This window comes from Heptranchias perlo, chromosome 16 (assembly GCF_035084215.1).
Source record: "Heptranchias perlo isolate sHepPer1 chromosome 16, sHepPer1.hap1, whole genome shotgun sequence".
NCBI lineage: Eukaryota > Metazoa > Chordata > Chondrichthyes > Hexanchiformes > Hexanchidae > Heptranchias > Heptranchias perlo.
The window spans coordinates 39,732,215-39,746,247 of NC_090340.1; the positions used below are offsets into that span (position 1 = coordinate 39,732,215).

At 42.3% G+C, this 14,033-nt stretch overlaps 2 protein-coding genes across 3 annotated transcripts in view; one reads left to right on the forward strand and one right to left on the reverse strand.

The window, feature by feature from the left end:
• The window catches only part of zgc:165481 (uncharacterized protein LOC100073327 homolog), a 197,354-nt gene that overhangs the window by 114,539 nt on the left and 68,782 nt on the right, over nt 1-14,033 (forward strand). The window lies entirely within an intron of this gene.
• Nucleotides 1-14,033, reverse strand: part of slc7a9 (solute carrier family 7 member 9) — a 54,783-nt gene that overhangs the window by 18,548 nt on the left and 22,202 nt on the right. The window contains exons 3-5 of the mRNA XM_067997980.1: nt 10,717-10,864; nt 1,425-1,667; nt 852-977 (exon numbers count right to left, since the gene is read on the reverse strand). Of these exons, the coding sequence (XP_067854081.1) occupies nt 852-977; nt 1,425-1,667; nt 10,717-10,864 (517 nt within the window). The remainder of the gene's footprint in view (nt 1-851; nt 978-1,424; nt 1,668-10,716; nt 10,865-14,033) is intronic.

The window sequence follows — 14,033 nt, forward strand, 5'->3', positions numbered from 1 at the left end:
GTTTGGACAGTTGGGTGAGGCAGGGAAAAAACATTTTTCCGAACCAAATGGATTAAAAGTAATGGGTGTTTTCGTTGGTTACAGTGAACAAGAATATCAGACATTTCTGTACTTAAATTGATTGTAGTTAAAGGAAATGTAGGAAAATTAGCTGCAGTCAGACTGCATATTGAATAATTTTGGTCTGAATAATACCTTACTTCTTTTGCAGTTTAAGTCTTAATTCAAGTCTGTAGCTGATAATCTGCAGTATTTCTCTTTATAACTAAATATTCAACATCAAATTATTCGGATAATTGCTTAAAAAAAACTGATGAGCAGCTGCAAGAGTACATTTGCAGACATTTGTCGAAGTTTCAGAAAAACTCTTCTTAGGTAATCATTATGTGGAAATGCCGGTGATGGACTGGGGTTGACAATTGTAAACAATTTTACAACACCAAGTTATAGTCCAACAATTTTATTTTTAATCCCACAAGCTTTCGGAGGCTTCCTCCTTCCTCAGGTTCACCTGAGGAAGGAGGAAGCCTCCGAAAGCTTGTGGGATTAAAAATAAAATTGTTGGACTATAACTTGGTGTTGTAAAATTGTTTACAATAGGTAATCATTGACAGACCCTTCCTGTTATTGTGGACATTAGTGAAATTGGATAAATTAGGTCAGCACTGACTTTTTTTTAAGAGGCTTGCACTGTTGCTGATTAAACTGTCAATCATAGGGATGAGCAGATTTTTTTAAAGATCAAGATAAGGGTAAAGATGACTAGAACAATATTTGATTTAGCAGAAGAAAGTGTATTTAATGTAACTTTCTAGTTATATATTTATTACTACATATCAGTAACATCCCACCTTGTGCAATTAGAACAATTCCAGCCATAACGATGATGACAACAATCAGCAGTTTGGCAGCAGTTAAAAAATTCTGAACGTAGCTAGCCAGCTTGACACTGATCGAGTTCACTAGTGTGATTAAAACTGCAAAAATAAAAAGAGAAACGGTTCAATAGTCATCAAAGGGTTGAATTCACATTTATCAAACTCAAAGCAATAACTACAGTATGAGATTTTTAATAGTAAAACACATTATCTATAATCCTACTTTTCCAATCTTAAATCTTAATCTATTACATAATTCCATTTTAAAGAGCAATTTAAGACTAAATCCAGTCTGAAAAAGTCATTGGGTAGTCATAATTTCAGTTTTAATTTTTTTTTAGCATAAAACTCAATTTAAATCCTGGTATATTTTAAATAAGTTAAATTATTTTGGCTTAGTTGCTCTGTGTTCAGAATTTTGTCTTACTGCAAAAGCACCACTTAAAGAAGATTGCTCATGATTCTATCCAAAAACTTTCAGTTTTGGTAAATCTCCTGTAGATATATTTGTTTAAAAGAGTCCTGTGTGTGAACAATAATACTTACTAATAGCGACTGCAGCAAGGCATTTGATGACATTCTGTGGGGGCTCACAGCCAGGATAGAAGGGAGTTGCTGCATATGTAGCAAAACTCAGACAGATTATAGCAAATGAAGAGGGTTTTACAACTATTATAGACATCCATGAGTAGAGGAATGCAGGAATTGGACCAAAAGCTTCCAAGAGATATGAATATTCCCCTCCTGATTTAGTGATCATTGTTCCCAGGTCAGCATAACACAGTGCTCCTAGAAAAATAGGAAAAGTACCATCAGAATCTCCATTTCATAATATATCTACAAGAAGAGACCCCTAATGTAGTCTTGGGATGTATTACAGATAAATTCAAACTGTTCACAAGAATACCAAGACTCTACAAAGATTGAAAACTTATTTAGTTCTTAGTGGCATATCTATTACTGCAATACACATTTAGAGCACACCATTAATTACTGTAATATGGATTAATATTATATATTTTAATTTAATTGTTGGTAAAAGTGTATTCCATCTCAAACATTTTTCATATCTGTACAGAAGTAATATCACCTCATTTACCTCGGTGTCTTTGAGGTGTTTATATCACGGGATTCCAGCGACCTCAACAACACCGTTGAGTTAGGTCAGCAGATTTTGAATGTTTTGCATATATATATTTAACATAGCACCTAATCGGCAAGAATGTTTTTAGTGACTATATACAGGTAATGGTGAACAGTTGTTTTTCAGACTGTAGGGAAGTATACAGTGGTTTCCCACAGGGGTCGGTATTAGGACCACTGCTCTTTTTAATATATATTAATGATCTGGTCTTCGGTAAATAGGGCATAATTTCAAAGTTTGCAGATGACACAAAATTTGGAAATGTACTAAACAGTGAGGAGGATAGCAGTAGACTTCAGGAGGGCATAGACAGACTGGTGAAATGGGCAGACATATGACAGATGAAATTTAATACAGAGAAGTGTAAAGTGATACATTTTGGAAGAAAGAACAAGGAGAGGCAATATAAACTAAATGGTACAATTTTGAAGGGGATGCAGGAACAGAGAGACCTGGGGGTTCACATACACAAATCTTTGAAGGTGGCAGGACAAGTTGGTCAGGCTGTTAAAAAGCATATTGGCTTTATAAATAGAAGCATAGATTACAAAAGCAAGGAAGTTATGCTAAACCTTTATAAAAACTGGTTAAGCCTCAGCTGGAGTATTGTATCCAATTCTGGTCACCACTTTTTAGGAAGGACGTCAAGGCCTTGGAGAGGGTGAAGAAGAGATTTACTAGAATGGTACCAGGGATGAGGGACTTCAGTTATGAGAGATTCGAGAAGCTGGGAAGCTTAGAGCAGAGAAGGTTAAGGGGAGATTTCATAGAGGTGTTCGAAATTCTAAATGGTTTTGTTAGAGTAAATAAGGAGAAACTGTTTCCACTGCAGGAGGTTCAGTAACCAGAGGACACAGATTTAAGATAATTGGCAAAAGAACCAGAGGGGAGATGAGGAGAAATTTTTTGATGCAGTGAGTTGTTATGATCTGGAATGCACAGTCTGAAGGGTGGTGGAAGCAGATTCAATAGTAACTTTCAGAAAGGAATTCGATTTATACTTGAAAAGGAAAAATTTGCAGGGCTATGAGGAAAGAGCAGGGGAATGGGACTAATTGGATAGCTCTTTCAAAGAGCCAGCACGGGCACATTGGGCTGAATGGCCTCCTTCTGTGCTGTAAGAGTCTATGGGCCCGATGTTACCAGGGCTGCGGGTTCTCGGCGGGGGGGCTATCCCACGCCTGGCGAAATCAGCCACCCGCGCGATCGTAGCCCAATTGGATCCACTTACCTGCTCCTCCGGGTTCCCCACTGCTGATCAGCGCGTCGGGCGGGCTGCGCATGCGCAGTGAGATCTGTCGGCTGGAGGAGCTCCATTTAAAGGGGCAGTCCTCCACTGACAGATGCTGCAACAAACAGAAAAAATCACAGCATGGAGCAGCCTAGGGGGAAGGCTGCTCCCAGTTTAATGATGCCTCACTCCAGGTATCAATACATGGGGTGAGGAGGAGGGGGAGGACAGAGATCTTTCCCCCCCCCCCCCCGCCCCCGGCGGGCGGGAGGAAGCGGCCTGCCTCTGCCACCAGGAAGGCCTGGCTCGAGGTGGCAGAGGAGGTCACCAGCACCACCAACATATCGCCCACCTGCATACAGTGCAGGAGGCGCTCCAATGACCTCAGTAGGTCAGCCAAAGTGAGTACACTTACTCTTTCCCCTACACTCTGTCTGCCACATCACCGCCCTCACCCCACATCTCCTTCTGCACCGCCAACACTACTCTGTCACATCACCCCTCATACCTCATCCTCATCTTACCTGCACCTACTCACCTCGCCAGTACTCATCCCGCCACTACCACTCAACCCAATCCTCATACAATCTCATGGTTCTTTTCCATACTCACCCTGTCATGCATCTCTTTCATGGCCAGCCTCACTCAACCTGCCACTACCTGTGCTGCAGCCACAGGGCATGCATCACATATGTGTAGTGGGCAGCGTAAGGCAAATGTGTCCTGAGCATGAAGGGGATGCACAAGGGTGTTTGAGGGTTTGTCATGGTTGTTACTTATATTGAATTTCTGACCAACTTACATTACATATTATATTGGCACCACTACTGCCACGTCTTCGCGAATCTTGTCTGGTTTGTGCAATAATGCCCTTTCCTGAGGATCACTATGAAGACCCACAACTGATGCCACCCATTGTGTCACTGCAGAGTGGGTGCAGGTGTATTTTCAGGGCTCTTTTTTGCAGACGGCTGAGAGACGTCGGCGATGTCCCCGGTTGCACCCTGGAAGGATGTGGCGGAGAAGTTGTTGAGGGCAGTGGTGACTTTGACAGCGACAGGTAAGAAGATGGTGCTCGGGCCAGCCAGGAGCAGCTTGGCATGAAGGAGGCTGCAGATGTCCACGACTACATGTCGAGTGACTCTGAGCCTCCGTGTGCACTGCTGCTCAGAGAGGTCCAGGAATCTGAGCCTCAGTCTGTGGACCCTATGGCGAGGGTAGTGCCCTCTGCGACGCATCTCTCTCTGTGGTAGCCCTCCCTCCTGCTGTACAGGTGGATGTGTCACAGCACTCTGTTGTGGAGCTCCACGTGTCAGAGGTGGACGGCGTGGATGGCGAGGCTGGTGAGGCTGGTGATGCTGTTCGCCCTCCGAGGAGGTCATGACTGCAGCTACGGCGGCCCCCATCCGGAAGATGTACATCTGAGGGGGTCCGCAAAGTAGGTACATGTCTCTGGACCCCAGGTTAAGTGTGCAAGTTGGTGACTTTGATTGTCAGGAGGAGGGTGGTGGAGGCCAAACTTTGTCCCAAGTGACAGAGTGGCCTCCTGCAATGAGTGAGGGTCTCCTCCCCCACCACCTGTCAAATGGACCTTTGCAGCTGCCACAGGCTGACAGCTGCAACAGGTCCATTTGAACTGGGAGTGTTTCCCCCAGTGTGGGAAACAGTCGAGTTTGCTCTAAAATCCCACCCCTCCTCACATAATCCCTTAATCAGGTCAGTTAATGACCTGAACAAGCGAAATAAATGTCTTCAAGTGGCATCCCGCTAGCTTTAATTGCCTGCGGGATTCCCACCAGCGGGGGCTGCGCGTGCACGCCGGCGCGTCAGTGGGGAACCCGGAAGTGCGCGGGTTCGAGGCGGGCTCCGGTCCCGCTCCGGGATTTCCCGATTTTCAGGGCCCCCCCGCCAGGAACGCACCCGATAGCGGGTGCTAAAATGCTGCTCTATGATTCTAACTGCATTTGTGCATGTAAAATGGAACATGTTTTCTGTTTTGGACAGTACACCCCAAGCCAGGTAAAGCACAGGACAGATGAAATGCTGACCTTCAACCTAGCATTAGAATAAGTTACCCTCCATACTTAATTTATCAGAGTAACCTTCTAATTTTCCGAACTGTTCATCCTGTCTAACTACTGTTCCCTCAAATGACAATAACTCAGTAAACGCTAATTATTTCAAAATTGCAGAGAATAGGGTTGAGACTGGAAAAACCAATTTCAAACTGTCTATTCTAAGTTCACACTGAAACCACGGTTTATAGTTATCCTAATGCACCTTCGCAATCTCTGATGAATCAAAAGTTGGTAGGCAAAACAATAATTGAACAATGGGAGACCTTCAAGGAGGAGTTGGTTTGGGTGTAGAGTAGACACACCCTACAAGGGGGAAAGGGCACCCAAAGCTAGAGCTCCCTGGATGACTAAAGATGTAGAGATTAAAATGAAACAGAAAAAGGAGGTTTATAACAAATGTAAAGTTCATAATACAGTACAGAACCATGCTGAATACAGAAACTACAGAGGAGATCTAAAAAAGGGAATAAGAGGGGCAAGGAGAGAGTATAGGACTAGATTAGTGCCTAATATAAAAGTCTTTTATAAACATATAAAAGTAAAGGATAGTCAAAGGAAGCGTGGCACCGATTAGGGACAAAAAGGGAGATCTTGTGGAGGCAGAGAGCATGGCTGAGACACGAAATGAATCCTTCACATCCGTCTTCACTAGAGAAGAGGATGGTGCCATTGTAACAGCAAAGGAGGAAGTAGTAGCGATTTTGGATAGGATAAAAATAGATAAAGAGGAGGTACTTAAAAGATTGGCAGTACTTAAAGTAGAAAAGTCACCCGGTCCAGATGGAATGCATCCTAGGTTACTGAGGGAAGTAATGGTGGAAATTGCAGAGGCTCTGGCCACAATCTTCCAATCCTCCATGGATATGGGGATGGTGCCGGAGGACTGGAGGATTGCAAATGTTGCACCCCTATTCAAAAAAGGGGAGAGAGATAAACCCGGCAATTACAGGCCATTCAGCCTAACGTTGGTAGTGGGGAAACTTTTAGAGACGATAATCCAGGACAAAATTAATTGGACTTGGAAAAGTATGGGCTAATAAATGGTTTTGTTAAAGGAAAATAGTGTTTGACTAATTTGATTGAGTTATTTGATAAAGTGACAGAGAGGGTTGATGAGGATAGTGCAGTTGTGTATATGGACTTTCAAAAGGCATTTGATAAACTACCATATAATAGATTTGTTAGCAAAATTAAAGGGACAGTGGCAGCATGGACACAAAATTGGCTAAGGGATAAAAATCAGAGAGTAGTGATAAACAGTCGTTTTTCAGACTGGAGGGAAGTATGCAGTGGTGTTCCCCAGGGGTCAGTATTGGGACCACTGCTCTTTTTGATATATATTAATGATGTGGACTTGGGTATAGAGGGTATAGTTTCAAAGTTTGCGGATGACACGAAACTCTGAAATGTAGTAACCAATGTGGGGGATAGTAATAGACTCCAGGAGGACATAGACAGACTGGTAAAATGGCAAATGAAATTTAATGCAGCAAAGTGTGAATTAATGCATTTTGGTAGGAAGAATGAGGAGAGGCAATATAAACGAGGTGGTACAATTTTAAAGGGGTTGCAGGAACAGAGAGACCCAGGATTGCACATACTCAAATCTTTGAAGGTGGCAGGACAAGTTGAGAAGGCTGTTTTTTTTTTTAAAAAGCATATGGGATCCTTGGCTTTATTAATAAAGGCGTAGAATACAAAAGTAAGGAAGTTATGCTAAACCTTTATAAAACACTGGTTAGGCCTCAACTGGAGTATTGTGTTCAATTCTGGGCCCCACACTTTAGGAAGGATATCAAGGCCTTAGAGACGGTGCAGAAAAGATTTACTAGAATGGTGCCAGGGATGAGGGACTTCAGTTATGTGGAGCGATGGAGAAGCTGGAGAACCCTAACCCTAATGCAGCATTGTTCTCCTTGGAACAGAGACAGTTAAGGGGAGATCTGATAGAGATATTCAAAATCATGAAGGGTTTGATAGAGTAAATGAGGAGAAACTGTTTCCAGTGGCAGATGGGTCGGTAACCAGAGGACACAGATTTAAGGTGATTGGCAAAAGTGCCAGAGGCAACATGAGGAAACTTTTTTTTACGCAGCGAGTTGTGATGATCTGGAATGCATTGCCTGAAAGGATGGTGGAGGCAGATTCAGTAGTAACTTTCAAAAGGGAATTGGATAAATACTTGAAGGGAAAAAACTTACAGGGCTATGGGGAAAGAGCAGGGGAATGGGACCAATTGGATTGCTCTTTCAAAGAGCCGGCACGGGAACGATGTGCCGAATGGCCTCCTCCTGTGCTGTACCTACAATGATACTATGAATTGGGCTCTCCAAACTCATTCCAAGTGACAATGGAATATGTAAATTCTATTTGCATATATATCTTCAGTACCATACTGACTAGTTTATTTCTAAAGCAGCAGTGATGAAGGGCTGCACACCTAGACAGTGATTACATAGGAATTTTCTTCTAACGACTGAGAATTATTTTTTCACTGGTGCTCCATGCACAATGCCAATTAGTATTATCATGTGGTTTATGAGTTGCTGATCAGAGCTACTTCATCAGGGACGTACTAAGCAGAAAGTAGAAGCTTCTCCTAGAAAGAGGGAAAGTCAATTTAGGCTGCTCTTGCAGAGCTCCTAGAGTAACAGAGGCTTGGAGACAAGCTGAATTCACATCATCTTGACTTGGAAACCATGCACAGAAATTGTTTGAAGTTACTTAAATGCCACCTGGAATTACTGCCCCCTGTGTAATCTGTCATGCCAAAATTCATCAGTACCAAATATTAAATATAATTCCATTGATGCTGGGTGTGCTGCATTAGTTTAAAACTCCTTTTCCCTTTAGTGCCATAAGTGGAATGGATTTCTGCCCCAGTTTCAATGGAAATCTGATGAGCATAAGCTGTTCTGTTTCAACTATATCTGGGATTGCTTCAGCCAAGTCCAAATGAATTTTTCACGAGACAAAAACAAAGAACAACTCTTAGCTACAGAGCTTCAAGGAATTGTTTAATTGTAGGTCACCTTAATTCAGTTAGTAGGACTCTTGCCTCTGGGTAGAGGGTTGGAGTCCTATACCAGAGCTGTAAGATCATAATTGGCAATCTAGTGAATTATTAAGTGAATGCTGTATCACAACTGTATCAGAGGAGATATTAAACTAATGTCTCATCTGTCTCTCCTGATGTTCAGATAGATTATAAAGATCCCTTGACATCATTTGAAGAACAGCAGGAAATTCTAGTGACCTGGCCAACATTTCTCCCACAATACCGCCAAAAAAAGAATAGATTAACTGGTCATTCATCTCATGGCTGTCTGTGGAATGTTCAGCTGTGGAAAGGCTGTTGTGTTTGTCTATATAACAACAATCACTACACTTCAAAATAGTTAATTATGTGAAATGCTTTGCCTTTGTCTTTCACTTTTCGTCTGCCTCACAAACACCTTTCTTATTGTGCCTGTATCTTTTTGTGTCTAAATATTTTTTTATTGTTTGTCTATCAATGTTTGTGTAAGTCTCTCCTTCTCTCTGCTTGCACGCTCTCTCTTCTGTATGCTTAATGATCTTGGTGTATGGCACTCATGCATACTCCTTTCCTTATGTAGTCAATCATTATCCCGTACCTTTTTAAAGCCAAGGACGTGCAGCTAGAAGTGGCAGGTCATAGGTATGATGAGGTGGATAAAGGCTGTTTGAGAGTTACTGCAACAGGTGGTGTGAAATAAATGGGAAGGGGCTTCAAAGTCATCCCAGGAAAAAATGAGGGTCTAGGGTCTGGGATTGACTAGTGGGAAGGATGATGGATGGAGGAAATCTGGGCCTAGAACTGAATGACATGAGCGAAAAAGCAGTGAGCTGCAAGGGAGTGGAGTTTGGGAACATAGCAAATGGTTTGGAGCCCAAAAACCTCAGGGAAGTGGCGGTAGGACATGTGAAAACGCAGCGGCACTGTGAGTACTGGAGGAGAGGAAGGCAAGGGGAGTGCGAAGTCTAGGTGCAATTAGGAGCAGGTTTGGGAGAACTTTGGAGGGAAAAGCCGAGTCAGGGAGCAGCAGTATGGACCTTGCATGTGGGAGTATAGGTGGATGGCGTCTGGGAATATTTGGTGGGGCTGGGTCTAGCAGCATGGAAAGGGTTGAATCTGGGAGCCTGGGTATGGGCCTACAGGTACTCAAGGGTGGGGGTGGGTGGGGAATATTCGGAGCACAGAGCTAAGTGCAGCCAAGAGCAAAGTAGTAGCAGGAGTGAGCTGAAGACAAAATTGGGCTCAGTAGTTGGCAGGAACTGAGTGTGGCGTAGACTTGAAGGCAGGATCAGGACTGATATGTTCTGTGCATGCAGCTCAGTTTTTCTCCAAAGTTGCTCTTTCAGCAGCCTATCTGATTTAGATTTTTCCAGTTTACTATATGTACCAAGGCCTGTGCATATGTTAGCCATGATGTGGAGATGCCGGTGATGGACTGGGGTGGACAAATGTAAGGAGTCGCACAACACCAGGTTATAGTCCAACAGCTTTATTTGAAATCACAAGCTTTCAGAGCTTTCGGTCACCTGACGAAGGAGCAAAGCTCCGAAAGCTTGTGATTTCAAATAAAGCTGTTGGACTATAACCTGGTGTTGTGCGACTCCTTACATTTGTGCATATGTTGTAGTGGAAGGTGGGCTGTGTGATAGCTTCTGGGAGTTGTAGTACAGTTCTTTGGTACAATTCCCAGGGTCTTGAATGGGCTGTTTTTTAATATTATGTACATTGGGCAGGGAAGGAAATTATAGTGGGACCAGAGCTGAGGCCGAGAAGTGAGGTTGACCATGATCAACAACACTGGTTCATGCACGGGAATTTTTGAATGGGTACATTTATGCTCTTTTTTTCTGAATTTGTTGCAGTTTTTTATGTGTTTATTATGTACAATTGTATATTTAGGTTTGAAGGTGAGGAATGTTCGTGGTAGGTGAAAGAAGTTTCAAAACTTTGAGAGATTGGTTCATTTTGGGATTTGTTTTAAATGAACAGGTTTTTTTTTATTGCAGATGGTGATTTTTGTTTGAGATTGTGGTTCATTTTTAATGACTGGGAAATTTCAGCCAACCAGCATGCTTCATGCCCTAAGAAAACAGACACTTTCCCTCATTTTATGGACATGTTACACCTGTGCCACATGCAAAACTTTTAATTATACAGATTAATGAGTTATTTCCAAATCTAATATTTTTCCTTCGGCTGACAATTATTTTTGACATATTAAAAAGTTAATACATTAAAATTCCAAAGTATAAAGTTATTATTCTTCCTATTATTCTTTCTTATTTTATAGATGGTCAGAAGACCTATTGTTTTTAAACAAATTGAACAAGATGTCATCTGTTGCTTACCTAACGTTGCTAGGACTCCGCAAGCTGCCCAGACAATCAAACAAGGTCCCACTGCTCCAGTATTAGATAAAACAGCTTGAGGTGAGATAAAGATTCCTGAGCCGATCATTGTCCCTACAATGAGACTGATACCACTGAGCAAGCCAACCTTTATATAGAGGGGAAAAAATGGAGAAAAAGAACTTTAACAAGAAAACATGGAACAAGAAAAGGCCATTTGTCCCATTTAGCCCACTTTGTCCACAGTCCATGTAGGATTTACCCTATCATAGACTATACCTGATGAATTTAAAACTCTTCAGAGAAAGTTCTGCATAGTTACTCCATGAAATACCCATGGTTAATTAAGAAAACTTCTGGTATATTTATTCACCCCAGTTATAAAACCAAGGATCCCATATATAATTTTAAAACAGTTTTATTAACATGCCCTCCCACATCTAAAGATTTGTGAATCCAAACCCCAAGATCTCTGCTGTTGTACCCCATTTGTAAAGTTTTACCATTTAGTGCATATTTCTTTTCCTTTTTCTTCATCCCAAAATGTATCCACTCACATTTCTCTGCATTAAGTTGCATTTGACATCTATATGTCCAATCTATTATCCTCCTAGAGCTAACTATTTTGTATCATCGGCAAATTTTGATATTGTGCTCCCTATACCGAAGTCCAAATCATTTATCTAAAATAAGAGCAACAATCCTAACACTAACCCTTGGGAGACACTTTTTGCATCTCTCCAATCTAGAAATACTCATTCACCACTTTGCTTACTGTCCGTTAACCAACTTTCTGTCCAAGCTGTGATTTAGTTCCATATCCAACCAGTAGTTATTCTTGTAGTATGTCATAGAATCATAGAACATTACGACACACAAGGAGGCCATTCGGCCCATCGTGTCCGTGCTGGCTGAAAAAGAGCTATCCAGCTTAATCCCACTTTCCAGCACTTGGTCCGTAGCTCTGTAGGTTACGGCACTTCAAGTGCACATCCAAGTACTTTTTAAATGAGTTGAGGGTTTCTGCATCTACCAACCTTTCAGGCAGTGAGTTCCAGACCCCCACCACCTCTGGGTGAAAAAATTTCTCCTCAGCTCCCCTCTAATCCTTCTACCAATTACTTTAAATCTATGCCCCCTGGTCACTGACTCCACTGCTAAGGGAAACAGGTCCTCCCTATCCACTCTATCTAGTCCTGTCAAAATTTTATATACCTCAATTAAATCTCCCTTCAGCCTCCTTTGTTCTAAAGAGAACAACCCCATCCGATCCAATCTTTTCTCATAGCTAAAAATCTCCTCTGCACCCTCTCTACAGCAATCACATCTTTCCTGTAATGTGGTGACCAGAACTGTATGCAGTACTCAAGCTGTGGCTTAACCAATGTTTTATACAGTTCTAGCATAACCTCCCTGCTCTTATATTCTATGCTTTGGCTAATAAGGGAAAGTATCCTGTATGCCTTTTTAACCATTTTAACTACCTGTCCTGCTACCTTCAGGCATCTGTGGACATGCACTCCAAAGTCTCTTTGTTCCTCTACACCTCTCGGTATCCTCCCATTTATTGTTTGCCCTCCCCAAATGCATTACCTCACACTTCTCCGGATTGAATTCCATTTGCCACTTTTGTGCCCACCTGACCAGTCCATTGATATCTTCCTGCAGTCTACAGCTTTCCTCCTCACTATCAACCACATGGCCAATTTTTGTATCATTTGCAAACTTCTTGATCAAGCCCCCCACATTCAAATCCAAATCATTAATATATACCACAAAAAGCAAGGGACCCAGTGCTGAGCATTGTGGGACCCCACTGGAAACAGCCTTCCAGTCGCAAAAACACCTGTCAACCATTACCCTTTGCTTCCCGCCACTGAGCCAATTTTGGATCCAACTTGCCACTTTCCCTTGGATCCCATGGGCTTTTACTTTTTTGACCAGTCTGCCATGTGGGACCTTGTCAAAAGCCTTGCTAAAATCCATGTAGACTACATCAAACGCGTTACCCTCATCGACCCTCCCTGTTATCTGCTCAAAAAATTCAATCAAGTTAGTCAGACACGATCTTCCCATAACAAATCCATTCTGACTGTCATTGATTAACCCGTGCCTTTCTAAATGTTGATTTTATGCTGTCCTTCGGAATTGATTCCAATAATTTGCCCACCACCGAGGTTAGACTGACTGGTCTATAATTACTCGTCTATCTTTTTCTCCCTCTTTAAACAACGGTACAACGTTAGCAGTCCTCCAATCCTCTGGCACCATGCCTGTAGCCAGGGAGGATTGCAAAATGATAGTCAGAGCCTCTGCTATTTCCTCCCTTGCTTCTCTTAACAGCCTGGGATACATTTCATCTGGGCCTGGCGATTTATCTACTTTCTAAGATGCTAAACCCTTTAATACTTCCTCTCTCACTATGTTTATCCCATCTAATATTTCACACTCCTCCTCCTTAACTACAATCTCTGCATCATCCCCCTCTTTTCTGAAGACAGACACAAAGTATTCATTAAGAATCATATCCACATCTTCTGCCTCCACACATATCTTACCTTTTTGCTCTCTAATAGGCCCTACTCTTTCCTTAGTTATCCTCTTGCTCTTTATGTATTTGTAAAACATAAGAACATAAGAACATAAGAAATAGGAGCAGGAGTAGGCCAATCGGCCCCTCGAGCCTGCTCCGCCATTCAATAAGATCATGGCTGATCTGATCCTAACCACAAATCTAAATTCATGTCCAATTTCCTGCCCGCTCCCCGTAACCCCTAATTCCCTTTACTTCTAGGAAACTGTCGATTTCTGTTTTAAATTTATTTAATGATGTAGCTTCCACAGCTTCCTGGGGCAGCAAATTCCACAGACCTACTACCCTCTGAGTGAAGAAGTTTCTTCTCATGTCAGTTTTGAAAGAGCAGCCCTTTATTCTAAGATTATGCCCCCTAGTTCTAGTTTCACCCATCCTTGGGAACATCCTTACCGCATCCACCCGATCAAGCCCCTTCACAATCTTATATGTTTCAATAAGATCGCCTCTCATTCTTCTGAACTCCAATGAGTAGAGTCCCAATCTACTCAACCTCTCCTCATATGTCCGCCCCCTCATCCCCGGGATTAACCGAGTGAACCTTCTTTGTACTGCCTCGAGAGCAAGTATGTCTTTTCTTAAGTATGGAGACCAAAACTGTATGCAGTATTCCAGGTGCGGTCTCACCAATACCTTATATAACTGCAGCAATACCTCCCTGTTTTTATATTCTATCCCCCCAGCAATAAAAGCCAACATTCCGTTGGCCTTCTTGATCACCTGC